Source organism: Sclerotinia sclerotiorum, genomic scaffold, assembly GCF_000146945.2.
Source record: "Sclerotinia sclerotiorum 1980 UF-70 scaffold_25 genomic scaffold, whole genome shotgun sequence".
NCBI classification, from domain to species: domain Eukaryota; kingdom Fungi; phylum Ascomycota; class Leotiomycetes; order Helotiales; family Sclerotiniaceae; genus Sclerotinia; species Sclerotinia sclerotiorum.
This window is the reverse complement of record NW_001820811.1, coordinates 108,727-128,129: the sequence shown is the minus strand read 5'-3', so window position 1 is coordinate 128,129 and position 19,403 is coordinate 108,727. Positions and strand designations below refer to the sequence as shown.

General features: G+C 45.0%; 6 protein-coding genes across 6 annotated transcripts; 3 read left to right on the top strand and 3 right to left on the bottom strand.

Annotated features, from left to right (window-relative positions):
- Positions 1–102: 102 nt before the first annotated feature.
- SS1G_13425 (hypothetical protein) lies at positions 103–1,319 on the top strand (the record flags this gene model as incomplete). Its single annotated transcript, XM_001585491.1, has 3 exons — positions 103–148; positions 201–1,049; positions 1,144–1,319. 3 exons carry the CDS (start codon positions 103–105, stop codon positions 1,317–1,319), a joined length of 1,071 nt encoding a protein of 356 aa, XP_001585541.1.
- Positions 1,320–2,056: 737 nt separating this feature from the next.
- SS1G_13424 (hypothetical protein) lies at positions 2,057–3,938 on the bottom strand (the record flags this gene model as incomplete). The annotated part of the gene is made up of 3 exons (XM_001585490.1): positions 2,057–3,429; positions 3,487–3,686; positions 3,763–3,938. The coding sequence occupies 3 exons, from the start codon at positions 3,936–3,938 to the stop codon at positions 2,057–2,059; spliced, it is 1,749 nt and encodes a 582-aa protein (XP_001585540.1).
- A 1,430-nt stretch (positions 3,939–5,368) lies between these two features.
- SS1G_13423 (conserved hypothetical protein) lies at positions 5,369–7,045 on the top strand (the record flags this gene model as incomplete). Its single annotated transcript, XM_001585489.1, has 6 exons — positions 5,369–5,403; positions 5,498–5,520; positions 5,577–5,804; positions 5,948–5,967; positions 6,090–6,921; positions 6,993–7,045. The coding sequence occupies 6 exons, from the start codon at positions 5,369–5,371 to the stop codon at positions 7,043–7,045; spliced, it is 1,191 nt and encodes a 396-aa protein (XP_001585539.1).
- A 661-nt stretch (positions 7,046–7,706) lies between these two features.
- SS1G_13422 (hypothetical protein) lies at positions 7,707–8,103 on the top strand (the record flags this gene model as incomplete). Its single annotated transcript, XM_001585488.1, has 2 exons — positions 7,707–7,814; positions 7,894–8,103. 2 exons carry the CDS (start codon positions 7,707–7,709, stop codon positions 8,101–8,103), a joined length of 318 nt encoding a protein of 105 aa, XP_001585538.1.
- A 763-nt stretch (positions 8,104–8,866) lies between these two features.
- On the bottom strand, positions 8,867–10,201 carry SS1G_13421 (hypothetical protein; the record flags this gene model as incomplete). Its single annotated transcript, XM_001585487.1, has 2 exons — positions 8,867–9,084; positions 9,184–10,201. The coding sequence occupies 2 exons, from the start codon at positions 10,199–10,201 to the stop codon at positions 8,867–8,869; spliced, it is 1,236 nt and encodes a 411-aa protein (XP_001585537.1).
- Positions 10,202–12,122: 1,921 nt separating this feature from the next.
- Positions 12,123–17,693, bottom strand: SS1G_13420 (hypothetical protein; the record flags this gene model as incomplete). The annotated part of the gene is made up of 4 exons (XM_001585486.1): positions 12,123–16,641; positions 16,741–17,052; positions 17,106–17,232; positions 17,285–17,693. The coding sequence occupies 4 exons, from the start codon at positions 17,691–17,693 to the stop codon at positions 12,123–12,125; spliced, it is 5,367 nt and encodes a 1,788-aa protein (XP_001585536.1).
- Positions 17,694–19,403: the final 1,710 nt, after the last annotated feature.

Here is a 19,403-nt window from a genome sequence, read left to right as displayed (position 1 = left end):
TGTTGGATCGGTTGCATTGTGAACTTTAATCAGAAGTTTTTAAGAACAAGAGCTTCTTTGAACTTCAAGTCTACCGGGTGTCATGCCTGTTAGACTTCCATCATGGATGGTATAGATGGTACAGATCATTTCACAGGAGGCGTCGAAGGTATGACCATATCCATTTTGCAGCAATTATATGTTCTTTAACACGACTACAGGCCCCTCGCCTTCATGTCTCGTCATTATCCTCGACACCAATCCACACGCCTGGGCACTCCTCTCCTCCACACTCCCTCTCTCCAAAGCTGTAGCCAATCTCCTCGTCTTCATAAACGCCCACCTCGCCGTCAATAATGCCAATCAAGTGGCCATAATAGCCAGCCATTGTCACCGCGCAGTATGGCTCTATCCAGCACCCCCCTCTGCCTCAGAAGACATAGAAATGGGTGGTTCAACTACTCACGGCCCTCCCAATGATGCAAACAAATACAGACAATTTGCGCTCATCGAAAATACCCTCTTAAATTCCCTGCGCAACTTAATATCTAGCACGACTGAACAAGAAGTTTCCACTACAACCACTACCCAAATGGCCGGTGCCCTTACCCTCGCCCTCTCATATATAAACAAACAATCATTAGCATACAATGACGTCTCAGCTTCCGACTCTAAACCAACAACCTCCGATGTGAATACTTCAGATTCTAGCATCGGTCTGCAATCAAGAATTCTCGTACTCTCTGTATCCGGCGATCTCGCACATCAATATATTCCCATAATGAATACTACATTCGCCGCACAACGTATGCGGATCCCAATTGATATATTAAAACTCGCCGGTGATACTGTATTTCTACAACAAGCTAGCGACACTACAAGGGGAATATATATGCACCTAAAGAATCCGCAAGGGTTATTACAATATCTAATGATAGCATTTTTGCCCGATCAAACGAGTAGAAAGGATTTAATAGCACCAACACAGGAAGTGGTAGATTTTAGAGCTGCGTGCTTTTGTCATAGAAAGGTGGTGGACGTTGGTTTTGTGTGCAGTATATGTTTAAGTAGTATGTGGTATCTTTATTCACGCCCAACTCATCCATCTTGTCCCTCCTCCATCTTCTTACCTCAGTTCATACATTCACACTGACACGCCTCTAGTATTCTGTTCACCCCCCGAAGGAGCCATCTGTCTAACCTGCTCCACGCACCTCTCCCTCGGAGACTACGGTTCCAAACCAGCCGTCGTCCCACGCAAAAAGAAGAAGAAGCGAAAGGTTAATGGTGCAGGAGTCGAGACTGGCAGTGCTAGAGGTACTCCTGTACCTGGGGAATAAATAAGATGAATAAAATGAAACGAACCATCTGGAGAATAATTAAATACATGGATAGATAAATGGATGGGTAGATGGATGAAGAAAATGTGAATGTTGTATTATATCGCTTATATACTTTAAGAGTTCCCAAGATTATTATTATTTATCGGTGTTGGGAAACGAAGGAAAGAAAATGGGAAAGGGAATGGGCTAGCAGATTGGGATATGGACATTCACAAATTTGCGGTTTATGGGTTTGTGGCATATTGCATAGGAAAGAGCAATATCAAAACTACATCAATGAGCGCATGAGTGCATGCATACAGAATATTCACCAAAACTGAGCAGTTATACTAGAATGAAGAATAATTTTAGGTTCTATTAGGTTATGAATGAAGCATGAAGCATGCTTAAGGGCATAACATAGCAATAAAGGCTAAGCTATAAAATCATCTCTATCCATCTTTCCCTCTCCCATAACCCACATCTGATTTCCAAGCGGAAAGTGGTCGGCTAAGGCTAATGTATGTTTGTGGTAGCGATATTTTCTTCCGGTTTGTTCTTCAACGCCGTTCCATTCATAATCATAAATTCACAAGCTCCTTTCCTTCTATCAATAAAGCAATGATGCATTTTCCAGAACAATGCTGGTAAAATAAAATTAGTGATACAATCAACCCGACAACGATTCGAAGGAGATCTAGTCTCTCACTTCAAAGGATAAGATTAGAAATCCGTGTCAGGCGTGAGACTGGAAGTCAATCTTTCTCAATCCGGACCTTTCGGCCTCCTCTGACAACGTTGCCATGATCTCCAAGACGGGACATGACACACTTGGCGTCCTTCTCATTTGAAGCGTAAGATGCCAAGGCAAATGAGTCGGTGTTGTGGGCAAAGTGTAAGAAGTACCCATACTGGGTCTTCTTAACAGCCATGACACCAATTGCACCAGCGGAGTTACTTCCACAAACACCAGGATGACCCATAAAGTCTGCTTGAACAAATGACTCCATAGCTTCGTCTTCATTAGCTTCCATATCTTGGCCACCACGAGCTCGTCTGGTGTTGTGGTATAGTCTGTCAGCACATTTCTGTGAAGCCATGGTAGTTGCCATGTGTTCTCCTGTGCCACTAGTAACTGCAGCAACTGAAACTTGATCCTCATCCCTCTCGTCACAAGGAACTACAGCCGTACCAATGCCTACAAGAGCAGCAGGCCCAACACGACCACGATGTTTCATCCCAATTCCGCCAGAAGAAGATGCCGCAGCAATTCGGCCATACATATCAATCGCGATAGCCCCCACGGTATCGGTAATTAGATCTACATCCTCCTTCTGGAAAGCAGGCTTTGGGGCAGACTCGTGAGGGCTCTCAATGGTTCCTTCTTGGGCGAAATCTAGTGGTATAGAATGCATCTCAATAACCTTTTCGTGATCCGTTGGGGAAAGATGGCCGTCTGTACTAGATGGTCTTTCGATAGTAGATACTGAAGTGTTGACAGATATATTTGGTTCGCTGGAAATACCACTTGTAGTAACGCTTGGAGACAAAAGAGAATGAACGCGTCCCGAACTGCCATCGCTAAGTGCTGCAAGGCGTGCACGTTTTGCTGGTGTGGTTCCCACTGGAGAGCGAGAAGCTCCACGACCTGGCGTGTTCATTTGAAAGTAGCCTCGGCCAGGAGGTGTACCAGGACGTGGAGTGTGTGGACCGCATTCTTGAGGACATGCACGACCCGGTGACGATGTTGAAGGAGAGTCGGGCTGCCCTTCATTCCATGTGCCAGTTATAATTGCGTTGGTATGGTCCCTACGTTGTTTTGCTCTCACACGTTCTTCATATTCCCGTGTGGCAGCTTCATCATCAGCAGCTTGACTACTGTTTGTACTTGATGGCGTCATGCGTCCGCAACCTTCAGCACGACGCAAATCTTCACGCCATCGTATGTATCTTTCGCGAGCATTCTTAGAGCACATCATGTCATGTGGTACAATTGGTATGCCGTGTTCCCATGCGAAATCCGTCGCTCCTTGACCGACAAGAAGATTGGGTGGGACTCTTCGTAAAGATAATGGTCGACTTGAGGCTTCTAAAATTAATCTGGCCAGACTGACAGGATTTTTGATCTCTAAAAAGGTAGTGTTAGCCAGTGGGGATCAATTCGGACTAGAACCTATGGGCTTACGGGCGGTTGCACCACAGGCACCACTTCTACCCAAATGATCTACTACTGTTGCATCACACTCAACGATGCCTTCAATTGATAAGTTACTACCATATCCGGCGTTAGTAATTTCCTTATCTTCGAGGACTTTAATTGCAGCTTCGACTGCATCCACAGCTGAACCGCCAGCTTTGAGAATTCTCATCGCTGCGCGAGCGGCACTATGTCAAGGTCAGCCAAAGTTTTACATTCCTCAAATATCTCTCAAGGTTTCACTTTCAAGTTCAGTCAACATACTCATTACAAGCTCCTAAGTGAATGTGCTCATTCGTAGTGCTGTGATAACCTGCACCAGCGTGCACAAATATCGCAGATACACATGGTTGGGATTGCACTGTGCGTGGCCTTCTGTTATCTGCTGAGCCATCCATTACTGGATTGAAACTCATAGCAGGCATCATGTCGATCTCCATGTTTTGGTAAAAGGGAGGATTCGATATTAATGGGTGAGATCCTGACCATGGATCTTGTCGATCTACGAATGGGGAAGGGATGATTTCGATATTATATTTCTGAAATCTGCGAAGTGGGTTAAAAGGATTGAAAATTTCGCGACGGAGCTGACGGAGACGCTCTCGCGCGATATCGATTTTCGTTGTGATTAAAGATTGTTGAGGTAGAGAAGTGGATCTTGTAATAAATTCAGACATGAAGTCTCGTAAGTGAGGAGTAAAGGTGAAGCGTTTGTATACGAGTGAATCTGAGATTTTAAAATACTCTAGATGAGTATCCGAAGGAATGAGGTAATGGTGGGAATTCGCAAAGGAATCAATTGACAGATGAGTGACAATTTGTATCTATGGCCTCGCAATGATTCCAAAATGCATGAACGGGGAAGAGCGAAGTGGTGGTGAGAGGGATATTCGAGGAGAACCGTCTAGGATATGCCGAGTCTGTCTTATAATCTGTATGAAAGATTTTCAACTTGATTGGAAAACAATCTATTGGAGCTATATCAAATTAGCCATCAATCGCCACAGACACAAATGCTACTGGTCGTACGGTAGGGATATTTTGGATTTCAATGAACATCTCTTAATATACAAGAACAAGAAGCCTCTCAATCATAGGAGACTTCGGCTAACACCGAGAAATGATATTTTTTTCGGACGAGGAATCAAAATCAAAGATATAGAAAAGTGGGCAAGACTTTGGAGGCCCAAACAATAATGTAGGTGATCTTTATGAGATATGTTCAGAAAAACGAGTGTCGGTGAGTGAGTGTGTGGTGATGGAAGGAAAAGAAATGAATGGTGGCAGTGGTGATGTTTCGAGTTGAGGAAGAACTGATCCTAGGATGTAGAGAGCAGTAGAAAATGCCTTTGATTGACTTTGGATATGTCATGCACACTTTAACATAATACTACTAAACAGGCAGTGAGGTTGGAGATGAAAAGGGAAGGAGCGGTTCAATGTTCATGTCAAAGGACAATGAAATGATCTCATTTAACCAAGAGACCATCAATTCACCTGCTCAATCTCTTCTTGATCTGGGAGAGATTAATTCATGTTTCTTTCCCTATGATCACGAACACATCCAATTATCTCTTCACAGGAAGTGCAATATATTAATTGCAATTGAAGTCTAATGTTATCAAAATTTACATGAGGTGCACGTGATCTCTATCTGACCGACCACTGACTGGCTGTTCCTGCCACTGGTGGGGTTCGTTTAGGTACGCACCGCCTATGGGTCGTCATCTTGAAGCTTAGATTCCAAACGCCAACGATCGATACGGTCAATACCAGCTGTTATTCCCAGCACAACTTATTTACAATTACCAAAGCTGTCGCATAATTCCCTCGATAGATCTGGGACTGCGTTGCGCAGCTTTATTTCAATATGGCTTCTCATACTCCGGCCGTTGTCATGGACAAGTACGTTCGAGATCCCCACAAGGCATTCTATATCCCCGTGTCCCGAGGAAGGGGATGTTATCCATTTGTACATTTACTGATGCTTCTACGATAGCGGTACCGGATACTCCAAGCTTGGTTTGTTCTCTACTGTCGACAAGATAGGCATAAAACTAACAATGCATCAATTATAGGTTTTGCTGGCAATGATTCTCCATCCTTCGTTTTCCCTACCGCCATAGCGACAAAAGGTGCCGCAGCAGCAGGTGCGGGTTCAGGATCTGGCCGCCCTGCAGTTGGCAACAAACCTTCGTATCTTACGGGTGGTGCTGGGCCAGGAGGACATCTCTCAATGAAACGTGGAACTGAAGACCTGGACTTCTTTATCGGAGACGAGGCATTAGCAGCCGCAAGTGGACCAGGTGCGCATGAGCTATAGAATATATGGAATTGGTATTGATGATGGCAGGTTATGGCATACACTACCCAATTCGCCATGGACAAATTGAGAACTGGGTAAGGGGCTCCAAGGTTACGTTTAGGCTAAAATAGCTAACATATGTAGGACCATATGGAAAGATTCTGGTCCAATTCGATATTTAAATATCTCCGTGTCGAGCCAGAAGACCATTACTTTCTGTTAACAGAACCCGTACGTGCCCAATTCTCAAATCTACGTGAGAATTTCACTTACCAAACTTTCCCAGCCACTCAATCCACCCGAGAACCGTGAAAATACCGCCGAAATTATGTTCGAATCCTTCAACTGTGCCGGTCTTTACATTGCCGTCCAAGCTGTGCTCGCATTGGCTGCGTCGTGGACTTCATCAAAAGTTTCTGATCGATCCTTAACCGGAACTGTAATCGATTCTGGAGACGGTGTGACCCACGTAATTCCCGTTGCAGAGGGTTATGTTATTGGATCATCAATCAAATCTATACCTATCGCCGGTCGAGACATTACATACTTCGTTCAATCGTTACTCCGAGACAGAGGTGAACCGGACTCTTCCTTGAAGACTGCTGGTGAGATTAAAGAGAACTACTGTTATGTCTGCCCAGATATTGTGAAGGAATTTGCTCGTTTCGATCGCGATCCTGGAAGATTTGAGAAGCATACAGTGACGCAACCAGGTGGACGCAAAGTCACCGTTGATGTTGGTTACGAACGTTTCCTTGCACCTGAAATCTTCTTCAACCCAGAAATTTACTCGTCCGATTTCTTGACTCCACTTCCAACGGTTGTGGATGGCGTTATCCAATCTTCCCCTATCGATGTTCGTCGTGGACTCTATAAGAATATTGTGTTATCTGGAGGAAGTACATTATACAAAGATTTCGGTCGCAGATTACAACGTGATATCAAACACTTGGTGGATGACAGAATTAGAGCCAGTGAAGCTCGAAGCGGTGGTGCCAGAAGTGGAGGTTTGGAGGTTCAAGTCATTTCGCATAAGAGACAGCGACACGGTCCATGGTTCGGTGGTAGTCTTTTGGGTCAAACCCCTGAATTTAGATCTTATTGTCACACCAAAGCAGGTAAGATATCTTGGTTCTTCTTTATCGTTTGAATACAGTACACTAACATCAAGCAGAATATGATGAAATAGGTCCAAGCATTGTTAGAAGATTCGCCTTGTTGGGAGGACCAGGAGGATCATAAGGAGCTAGGCCAGTAGTTGAAAAGATAGACATTTGGAGGGATGAAAAACTATAAATGTATTGAAGAGTCAGCGGAGTTTAGGAGAATTATTGAAGCGACGAATCCAAGTGGCTACGTAGGGTGAGATGTAGGGGATGATAAAAATTGATTAAATTGCTGCACATCTTGCTGCTATTCTTCTTTTGGTGATGAAGTACTAACTCCATTTTCTACAAACACGACTCGAAAATGCATTACTGCTGAGAAGGGCCTATTTGCAGTTTCACACTTCACCTCCCTTCAGGTGGACCTACTAAGGTAAGATGTCGGAAGCTGCCCCTCGGGTTGTTGACTTCGAGATATGTGATATATGATACACGTGACTCTCCACCTGCGGGGTCGACAATCATCCAAACATCCAAACTTCACAACGCGACAAAGTAAAAGTTAACGTCAAGTAACTGAAACACCAATACAAAGCTCTCGTTCCGCTACCTTCAGCCAAATTTTATTTTATCCTCCCACATCTACAGCTTATCTCCCGCCGAATCTCATCCACAGGTGCAAAGCAAGCGCATAAACAAAAGTCTCATACAATAATCATTCAAAGCAAAACGCAAAGATAATCACAATCGCAAGACAAGTACAAGTAATCGCAAGCAATCGCAATCGCATCGTAACCATGGAAACAGACGCATCCAACGTTCCACTCCCTACAAATGAAGATCTCTCACCCACAGAACAAGATTTACTAGATGAATATGAACGATTAGCAGAGAACATGAAGACTGTTTGTTTTTCCCCTCTTCCTCGTCGCTTCAATTCCTCTCTCATTCCTCCTCCAAACTAACATTCAATCTATACAATAGCTAGCGCATACACTCGAAACTCTCTCGAATAACCCGACGGCATTTATACTAGATAATTTGCGCCAGTTGGAACGGAAGACGAGTTTGGTTTTTACGTTGTTGAAGGCGAGTGTTTATAGTATTGTTTTGCAGCAGCAGATTAGTGAGGAGAGGGGTGGTGGGGATGAAGGGGAAGGTGGGAGTGAGGAGGGGGAGGAGAGGTATGAGTAGAGTGTGTGAGAGATTGGGGGCAGGGGAGGAGTGAAAGGGGTGTTGGGGTGAAGGGTAGTTCTATGAGTGGACGGAATGGAGAATATTATGTTCCATACGAAGGCATGACCGGCATAAAGAGACATTGACAGCTTATTCGAGGAGGGAGAGGGTGCCAATTCCTCCTGTGGTGTGGATCTTAAAAGAAAGGACTCAACACCAATTGAAGCTTCGGGGGTATCGATCGGAATACGATCCCCATACTGGTACCGGGCTATTTCGTAGAGAACTGAAGTTCAGCACGGAAAAGCAAGATGTTATAGGAGAGGGTAGATGGGGATGATAGGATATTCAAATCCATCTCCTGATATCTCGGATCGGCGGACAATGGATTTACACTACTGGGCAGACACATGTTAGCTCATGACTTTGTCGGTCACTAAGAGTACCCATCACCACGAAGTATCACGAATTGCAGCTGTCATTATTAAGTCGAAGGGGGAAGAATTGCTTCATCTTTATTTAGGAGTTTTGGATTAAGATACCCACACATAATAATATGTGTAATGCAACTCAAAATCTTTCCTTTTAAGATCTTCTCCAAGGCAATATCATGAATATGATGCTTGCTTTTCCACATAATTTTGTCCTCCTTCCCAGCATTACGCCAGTCCATGCATATGCACATTTTTCTTCCACATCCATCTAGTAGTATTCATACAATATGCAAGGTAAATATACATATTCCCTTTCTTTTTCTTTCCGTCCATCATTTCTTCGTTCTTTACACCCTTCCTCCGTAATAAACCTTCCTCACATCCACAAGTTTCTTTCCTCTACCCCTAGCGATCTCATCCGGTATTCGTTGTTTCATTAATGCTTGGTAGGTGGCTTTAACAGTGTTCATCTTGTTTCTCGAACGTGGTACTTTGGCGGCGAGATCGTGAATACCTACTGCCTTTGCCATATCAAAGATAAGTTTTTGGCATCGCAGACCAAATCCTACATTGACACAATCGAATTAGCCCCTCTTCTTACCCCGCACATCATAAATTTCCCTATAGGCAGGAGAATGGCATATAAATGAAAATGAAAACATACCTGGAGGTCTCGCCATAAGCTTAACTTCAACCGCACTAACCTTCCCCTCTACATCCCCATAAATTGTTCGTTCCTCATATCTCGGAACCGGCTGCATATTCTTAATCGCCGCAATCTTCGCATTATTATTCGTGTCTTCAGGTTCCTGTCCTTTGGCCTCTCCTATTCCTAATCTGCCCCTTCCATTTCCTGCAATTGCCAATACGTACATACTGTCAATTTTACCCAAACGGGTTTGGTTGACAACTCGATGACTGACGAGGATTTTAGTATCGAGGTCCAAGATTTCGTTCATGGTAAGTCCTGTTTGATGGCGCAGTTTCGTATAAATCCCATCTGGATCTCTAGGATCAAGATTCTCCTCATCGCCTTCGTCCACCTCCCTCGCTATCTCCACAGCTTTACCAGGTTCCTTTGTAAAATCTCCAGGTACCTGCGGTGCAAAGGCAAAAGTACTTGGATCCCCCATTTCCTTCTGCAGCGCCTTCAGCGAATCCAACCTATTCGGCCTATGTTTCTTCTCCCAGTCCGGATCCTCAGGATCGACATCCTCGGGATTTTCTTCCATCACTTTATCCATATATGCCACGAATTCGTCTCCGATTTTATCCTGATCCAGCGTCCAACTCGGATCAATCCGATAATCCATAATCTTCTTATCGATCACCGGCTGCGTCATACTTAAATCATCCATATACCTCAACCCTCCCAAATCCGTCCGTATCACACCATGACTCTTCAAATCTTCCACATCGACCGCTTCCTCCGCTGCCTCAATAGCCGCAATTTGCTCCGGCGTATATCGCTTCCCTAATAAACTTCTCTCCTTCTCACTATACCCAGGATAAAGCTCTTTCGCAGGAGCAGCATCCACCTCTGAATGTTTTATGCTAGCAAAACGGGGACGACGTCGTGCGGGGAGCGGAGCAGAGGAGTGGAAATTTTGACGCCGCGTCAGCGGTCGCAGGTTGGGGAGAGGCGCGTTGAAGATACATCGCGCGGGTCGGGAAACACTCATGGCGAGGTGGTTTGGGTGTTGCAGGTTGCCTGCACGTTTGTTCGGAGCCCAATTCCTGGATTTCGTTATTCCGTTCGAGATTCATCTGGTGAGAAAATTAGTCGCTCGGACACTTTTTTGAAGATCACGTGTGGGGTCTTGCAGGGGTCTTGAGGTGGTTTGCTAGATGGGCTTATCCCAGAAATTATATATAAAATCTTTGACATATGGTTTTAGTCCTTATTCAAGGTTGAATGGTAAAATGGTGTCCGCTTCCCACAGTAAGACTATTTAATATCTGTTTCTAGTAATGATTACAGATATAGTGCTAGGGCCTCTGCCCCAGTGGTTATTGGCACATGTAGTTATGTGCATGGGCTATGAGTGATCTCAGATTGAAGACACCCCTCCACCACTCTTTCCCCTCACTACAAATGTTTACACCTCATCTCTTGTCCTGTAAAAATGGAAAATCGCCTTATATACGGGCATCTCAATTCAACCTCACATTATTCTCTCCTCGAACAATGGCAATTTTGCAGATATCACACCACATACCTCGCACATCTGTCTATCATTCAATCAAGATGACAAGATCACCCAGCACAAAACATCACTTCCTATCACATCATCAAGACGATTCATTACAAGTAAGTCAGAGTCATAATCATCATTAAATCCAATCCTAAATCCTAAATTCCAAGCCATAATTCAATCTTAAAGCATCAATCTCAATCTTAAATAAACCCTCGAATCAAAGATTCTCTCCAACTTGCGTTATGAAAAAAAAACAACAAAGCAAACGAGCAACCAGCCGTGAGGCAAGAAGTATAAGAGACCCCACACCCATTTGTTCAACCGCAGTTTTATCCTCCTGTCATTTTCATTCTAAGCTGGTGCTTTCCGTATATTCTGTCCGTTTCCTAGTTTATGACAAGCTATACTAGGTCTTGTGCTTTGATTATATTCCAATCCATCAATTTCATACCTCGTTTTGCTGTCTTGTTTTCCGTCTGTGTCTCTGCCCCGTCTCATCTTGTACCATTCTTTTCTCCTAGGTATCTTGCGTTTTCATCCTACTCAACCATTCTGTCTTCTGTCGTGCACCATAGCACTGTAATTCCTTCCAACCCAAAGGAACAAGAAGATACTTGAGTCAAGCAATCATTTAACCCCTTCCCTTCCCTTCATTCCATTCCTCTCAACCAAATAAATCAAAGACGCAACCGCTTCAAACGCAAGAAAGCAACAACGACGCAAGTGCCAAAAGAGTGAATAACGATCAACATCCCACCCCAAACAAGTGCAAAACAAAGCAAAAGAGAAAAACAAACAAAAAATTCATATGCAAAATGTAAATATATATTCAAAGATAGTGCAGAAGTAGATATACAATATTATGAACAAATTTCTCTCTCTCTCTCTCCCCTCATCTCAGCACCAACCAAAAAAGTTACTCCAAAATATCCATCAACATCGCTATCGCTATCGCCAATCTCATCTCCCATAAAGACTCATAATATCATCATAAGCCTGAGCCAAAAAATTTTATCGGTCTGCTTCTTATGTAAATCTTAAAAATTTCCTGTTTGTAAAAGACAGTCAAGAAAGTTATGTAAAATGATTTTTTCCCATCCATCCATCCAATCCTGCACATCTTTCCTCCGTCCACCAAAAATAATGTTTTTGAGAAAGCTGTACTAGAAGTCGTTATGCGTTTGTTTGTTCGCATGTGTTTGAAATGAGAAAAGAAAAGAATGAAGAGGACTTGTTGTTGAAGAAGAAGAAGAAAAGGAAGAATAGAAAGGGTATCGAGAATCGAAGCGGGAAAATTTTTGAAGCAAAATTTCAAATATCCAAAGAATAGAAGATGAAGATAAGAACAAAAAAGTAAAAAGAAAAACGCCTATCATGCAAAAGATGAAAAAACAAAACAAAACAATCAAATCATTCCACCCTCCATACTCGCTTGATAAGCAGCTCTCACTTCCATAGGATGTCTCTCTGCTTTCATCCCACTCGAAGGAGTCGTCGTCGCACTCCTATTAAGTGGAGGTGGTGGAGCCCAGTTCGCAGCAGGAACACTTTCATATGGACTACTACCATTCTCAACCGGACTCTTCGTAGCACCTTTATCAATAATAGGACTAGAATTATTTCTGCCACGACTAGCACTTCTCAAACGTTCCGCAGCGCGGGAAAATCGATTAGAGAGGGAATTGTCCGTTTCCGAACGACCGCGGTTATGTGTGTAGATGTGCGAGACGGAGGAAGTTCGACGACGTTCGAGAGCTGGTGGCATTGGTGGTGGTTCCATTATGGAGCTGGGATTCAGGGTAGATGCGGATAGGATGGTGGGGGTTTTGCTTTTGGGAATCATGGAGATGGGTTCATCGTCCATTACGATTTCGATTACGCCGGAACCGGATGAGACGCCGGAAATACCTGATCCTGATGATACACCTGAGACCATGGAGTTGGTGTTGGCATTGGGTCTATATAATGGAGCGGGAGGAGGTGGTGGTGGTAAAGCCAAATGTTGGAGTTGTGGGAGAAGGGGTGGAGCTGGTGGAGGCGGTGGTGGTGGGGGAATCAAATCATTGTTTGGATGATGCATAGGCATTGCTTGAATTGCCTCAATTGTCTCGTCAATTCCGGTCAATACATTGACAGGCCCACTAGCGTAAACCGGACTTCCGCTTCTACTTCCATTCTCGCCCTGCAGATCACCCGAAGCTTGTCTACGTGGAGATTGAGTGGGTGACATTCTCTCTCTAGTATCTGGTGTGCGTCTTGATGAACTGGATGGAATTGCTGCTTGAAATGCGGGATGAAGTGGTAAACCTGCTGGGATGACATTTGGTTTGTAGAAACTCTCTTCAGGAATAGGAGCGGAAGCAGATCGAGGAGGCATACGACGAGGTGGTTGAGATGCCTGATACACTGTCTTTGGAAGAGGTCCAAATGTGTCATGTGGTCCATCAGATGAACCATTGAAGACAGCTGCACTCAACGTGGAAGTTTGGGCTTGTGGACCTGTATCGTATCTCCCTGGAATTTGAGGGACTTGTGGAATGCTCTCTGCACCATTACCTTCAGGATCATATTTAGGATGACGCATAGCTCTTGGAGTGGCAGGTAAACCAATCTGCACGGATGACTCTGGAGCTGATCCAAACCCACTCCCCGGAGAATTATTATTCGGTGTATTCTGTTGGCTTCTAGGAGCTTGAGGACTTGCTTTGGGAGGCGAATACGATGGCCCAGATCTCGGTTCGGGGAAGTTGGTAGTTGGACGATAAGCTAGTGGGGATAAACCACTTAATTCTCCCGGATGAATGATCGGTGGTGCTAATGGTCTTTGAGCAAGAGATTTACGTCTTTCTTCCAGCTCACGTGCAGCTTGTTCTCTCTTTAATGCTCGCTCATCTTTTAGATCCACCTTTGGTTGTTCGGCGGCTTTTTGTACAGACTCCGAGTGTGTCTGCAGCTGAGTTTGAGACTCGGCACCATCTCGAGTTATGTATGGTGATCTTTGACCTTCTATTGGTCTTCGACTTGTAGATCTGTCACGACGTCTTCCATTTGGCGAAGAAGCTCGAACGGCACTCGTACCACGTTCTCTCATACGACTACCACTTCTCATTCTAAAAGCAAGCTGATCTGCCTTTGCGGCTCTCAAATCTTCATAATCAGCAACTTCATCTTCCTGGTAGAATTTTGCTTGAGGTGAAAATGGCAATGGAGAAGAAGGCGAACGGATTGCTGATCCGCCACGTCCTGCACTTCGACCTCGGGCATCTCGTCCTCCTAGTCTGGTATCTGGACTAGGGGGTCGACGGCTCGCGTTACGACTTGCTTGACGACTAGATGCTTTGCGTGATTCAGGAGATTGTCGTCGGACTCGGCTTGCTTGTCTAGATGGTTTGATCTCTGTGCGACTATCTGTCCTGTATTGTTTCTCTTCAATCACCACTTCACCATCGGAGACTGTAGCACCCAGATCTCTCAAATCTTCAGGTGACATCGGGATAGGCGAGGTTGGTGAACGTTTCGCAGGCTTGATGTATTGATTAATATTCCTTCCTCTTTCTTCCGACGCTTCACGAGCCTTTGGCTTTCGACTACTGCTACGGCCTCTTCCACTTCGGTCTCGGCTAGCTTGTCGACTACGTTGCTGTCTCTTATGATATGTAGCGGAATCCAAGCTGCTAATATATTGATCAATACTTCGACCATGAAAAACAGGACTTGTCGTTCTGAAACTTCTCTCGCTTGTTATTGGACTTCTGGCATTGCTTGAAGCTGAGACGGAAGCTGCTGATGATAGAGCAGCAGAGTTCAAAGGATCACCAATTGAGCGGTTAGTTCGGTGACCGTGGTGTGATGATCCCGTTTGCTCTGGAGATGTCATATAATCACCTGTAATTATCGACTCCATAGGTGGCCATTGAATTTGCAGACCATCTGGTTTACGATGTCGTGATCCATTTCTCGTACGATCGTCTTGCTTTTTCGCGGTAAATGTATCTGGCGATGGTGATGGCAATGGATTGGCAATCCTTTTCTGGGTCATAGGTGTTGTGGGTCTATTCTTGGTGATTGGAGTATAGGTTGCCGAGCTGAGCTGTAATGGCTCCACTTCCGCTTCATGAGCATATTGGCCAAGCCTTTCTCGGTCTGATCCAGAATCTCCAGGCGTAGGTGGATTCAAAGGCTCTAATCTGACTCCAGGTATAACATCATTAGGTGTCTCACCGATAGACGGAAGACGTCTACGAGAGAAGCCACCTGGAGTCGCGGTTCGTGCAGAGGCTGGTGTGTGATAGACGCTACGATTTCCAGGTCTCAGGAAAGCAGTATGTGCTGTGTCACCACCTGGAGAAATGGCAGATTCCTCAATTGGTGTGGGACCAGGACCAACTGGTGTTTTATCATTATCAATACCAAAGAACTTTGACTTTTGGTGCTTATCCCCGAAAGCTGTGATGAGCTTCAACGCTGACGTTTTGGCAATGCTGCGTTGTGGACCTCGGTGGCTAGGTGGTGATAGAGGAGGGCTTAGTACTTCTGGAATACTTTGGCTATGGATATTTGTGAAAGTGGCAGCTTGAGCAGATGGTGATGTCCAAGGTTCAGAAGACTCGGATGCTGTGCATGAGAAGCATCGAATGGCCAATTGTTGCTGACCATGCTGAACAGCCCACTCTCCCCATTTTCTAATCAAACCAGCTTGTCGGGACCAGTCTGATGGGAAAACATGACTTGTCAAGATCAATGCTTCCATGAATCGTTTGTGGGAAACGTATATTTCAATTGCATCATTTTGATCACCCATACCGAGCATAATTGTAGCAGCAGTATGAACATCTCCCTTTTCTAAAAGACGTTGAACATATGCTCTAGCGACCTTTGTTTGAGAAGCGTGTCCTCCGATTCCGCTCAAGGCAAGGAGCATCCAATCGGAAGAAGTCATTGATTCGGAGCTCGTAGCCATGATATCGAGTTCGAGGTCGCCAATCCATTTTGCAAGGAGAACTCTTTGGGTTGAACCCATTGGTGCTCGATTCATCTCATCACGAATCAATCCTTCGGCTTCTCCATCCCATCCAAATATTGTACTGAGCATTTGTAGCCGAAGATCATCATTCGTGAGATGAGCACTGTCTGAGACTTGTGGTTGACGATAAGGAATGTCACTCAACCTAGATTTGGTGTACTTGAAAAGCTCCACAACATGACTTCCCGCTTCATCCGGACTACGGAGTACCTCTTGTCTTAACCGAGATCCACGGTGTCGGGAACGATATGAGCGTGCTGAGCTGGTATTACTATGAGCGTACGAGTCCCGACTTGAAAGCACAGAAGGTTCTCGGGTAGCACCGGTATGAATCGATGAGCCAAATGACATAGTTGTTGCTTCACTCATACCTCCTCGTGATACAGCCGATAAGCCCGAAGAATGTTTACCATGATAACGATTAGTATGTTGCCTTGAATTTGCAGATGATCTAGTAGAATTTGACGTGCGACTTCTTGATGATACAGGAGACAATGGTTCAGCACGGTCAGGCTCCATGGCCTCGACACGTAATTGCTGTTCGATTTCATCACCACGTCGAGCAATTCTGGCCAGCGGAGACATCTGATCGGAGTCACTCTCGGAGATATCGATATTGATTGGTACAGCTGAAACTTCAGCGGCGACCGCTTGAGCGGCCTGCTGTTGCTGCTCCTCTACAGAAACAGGGGGCGAAGGTGGCAACAAATTGGCTGGATGTTGCACGTTTGCCACCATTTGAGGCGGTGAATTAAGATCAAATTGCTGGGCCGTATTATTGGGACCCAGCGTGAAGAGCGTCGCTCCAGGTCCATAAACAGCTAGACCCTTCACAATATCCAATGTCGGAACTTTCTCGAAAGTGACCTGTTTCGTTCGTACGTCCCATGACGATGTTTCCCTGTATCACACTTGTGTAAGTGGTTGCTGCTAAGCGCGCGCCCATTGCCTTATGCAATGTGGGGGACAAATAAGGGGAGAGCACCAGGTTTTTACTTACCCTTCGGAAAACTGGATGATACGACCATTTTTTGACCAGCCCAGCCAATTGGGACCGGTTTGAAAATTTTCGGAACGTTTCAATACCCGGACTACTTTGGCTGTGTCGTTGCTGGTGGGTGATTTAGCAATGCTCCAAACTCGTAGGTCACCATCATTGGTTTGAGAAGCTAGCATGTCCGATTTCTGTCGTGATGATGATGCATGCCATGATAGTGTTACGATCGGTGAAGGTCCTCTTGAAGTTGTCAAGTTGTGAAGAATTATGAATCTTGGTTGCAATGCTGCAATCAAGAGAGACCCATTGGAAAATCTGTGATCAAATCAGCGAAAAATCCAAAAGTGTATCGCTGAGATTTTACTTACCCAATTGCATACGTCCTACAATCCGCTGCTGGTGCCAAAGCTGTAATGGGAATTTGATCTAAAGTTCTGGAGGATATATGCTCTGATGTTGTCGGTTCAAAAAGAATCACATTTCCTTGAGCATTTCCTGTAATTCATCAGCAACGCAGCCCCAACCTTCACTACCCCGCCATACGCACCAAATGCAACATTTCCATTGCGCATCCAAGCGGCCACTGTAAGATTTTCGTAACTAGCAAATCGGGCAATTTCGTCTCCCGTCATGCAATCCCACACAATGGCAGTTTGGCCAGCATCGTAGCTTACAACTAATCTTCCGGCTCCTCTCTCACTAATATTATCCACTGCCAGTAACTGTATCTCTTCTGTGTGTCTCGCAAACCGTCTTTCAATCTTAAGGGTATCGTGATGAGCGCATACGACTGTATTTCCTTGCACATACAAGAACATAGAGGCCGTCGCAGCACAGGGTTCGAAATCGCGAGGTATAGTAATCGAAGGCATGCTGACTTCAGCCAATGTGGCTCCAGTGCCTTTGGATGAATGGCCGGATCTCATTGACATTGACCGGGTCCTGGCGACAGACATGGTGGTGATAACTTGGTTATCTGTGAATCAAGCATCGGGATAGTTAGTCGGACCGCTGCATGAGTTTCTCTGTCCAAAGGTTGACTACATGAACACATGAAGCCCCGAGAGATATGGAAGCCCAATGCTTCTTCTCCTTTCAGAATCGAGAATGTCACTTACAGATATATCAGCTGGAACTCAGGCCTCTTGCCGTTCTCCCTCGCTGTTGTGCTTTCTGCAGTACAGAGGGCTGACCACTATCCACGCCCAATTCTATATCGGTTGTCCCATGGATATTCTGTATAGCGGGCGGTAAAGAGTAGTAGTGCAGAAGTCTAGCTACCGAATGAGTGGAGGCGTTCTGCTGTGTCGCCGTGAACAACTGTGATGCGTGGTTGTGTACCGGGAATCGTTCCAAGTCTCTGTACAATGGTCGAGAAGGAAAAGGTCAAGAACGTTGAATGTACAACTGAGCGAGGAGAATATGCTCTAGAGCGAGTTAAGTGATTAAGTGACACGAGAGCAGACTACAGGACATCAATGGCACTAAAAGATCCTCGTCTCATGCCTGGAGCCAACAGAATCGCAAAACGGCAGATAGGGCGCTAGAATGGGGTCCAGAGGAAGCAGCAAAAAGATCCTTGCACGCTTTAAGAAAAGATAAAAAAGACTGGAGAGGAATTAACACTAGGAAATGAGCGCAATCACCGTATATGGCTTTTTGGTTGATAGCCTTCGTCACTAGGTCCGAGAGCGTTGTAGGGTTTCTAGGGCACTATGGGACAGAGCGGCTAATTAAAGATTCTTTAGACTATCAGTGGATAATGCGGAGACCAAATTAGAAAATTATGCACCTGCGAATTGTCGATACACATACTCCAGCCGAACCATGGCCCATGGGATACAGATGTGGGCGTGGAAAAGGTGATGCGGTCGCGGTCCGGTTCATGTGTCTAGCACCAAGTAAGAAGTCAAGATAGACAAGCCACCTTACCGTCTACATACCGCTTAGAGCAGACCCTGGCAAAAGCTTAGAGCATGCTTTCAAGGGTTGATGCCCCCCTCCATGGTGCTCGGGCTGTTTTCTCTCCATTTATACCTTGTCAATTCGTGATGCATTTCTGTCAGGGCTTTTCTTGACCCTTTTTCGAGGCTGCTGACATGCGTCTTGTTTGGATTTTCCTACCGTCAGAGGAGGGGAGACAGATGTAATGATTGTGTGATGGTGATCACATACTGTGTTCTCAGTCACAAGAAAGTGGGTCCATTGTATTTTTGGCCTTTGTTCAGAGGTTAAAAGTTGAGATTTTTCCAAAATGGTAAGATTTGGTGTGAAGGACCCGGAATGGAGATTGATGAATGGGGGCGGTACTCTGTACACCATCTCTGAAGATAATTGGAAGCAATTGGTAACCTTACAATTGGGTAATAAAAGGAGAGGGGAAATTCAACGTTAACATGCTTGGTCGATCATTAATTGGATCCTCGGGTTGACATGTTGGTGCAATGTACACTCACCTGACTCCTCGAGCTGCGTGGAAAATGGAACATCTCGGCATGATAACGATACCTGGTACAAGCAGGATACATGTATTGGAAGCAGTAAGACGAATCATGGATTAGTATATAGTATACGGTACCTCTATTCCCAGAGAGGCTGTGAGGAACAGACATCAGAAGCCTCGTGCTGGGTCGGTACTGGACAGGTACTGGATGGCTATGTAATCA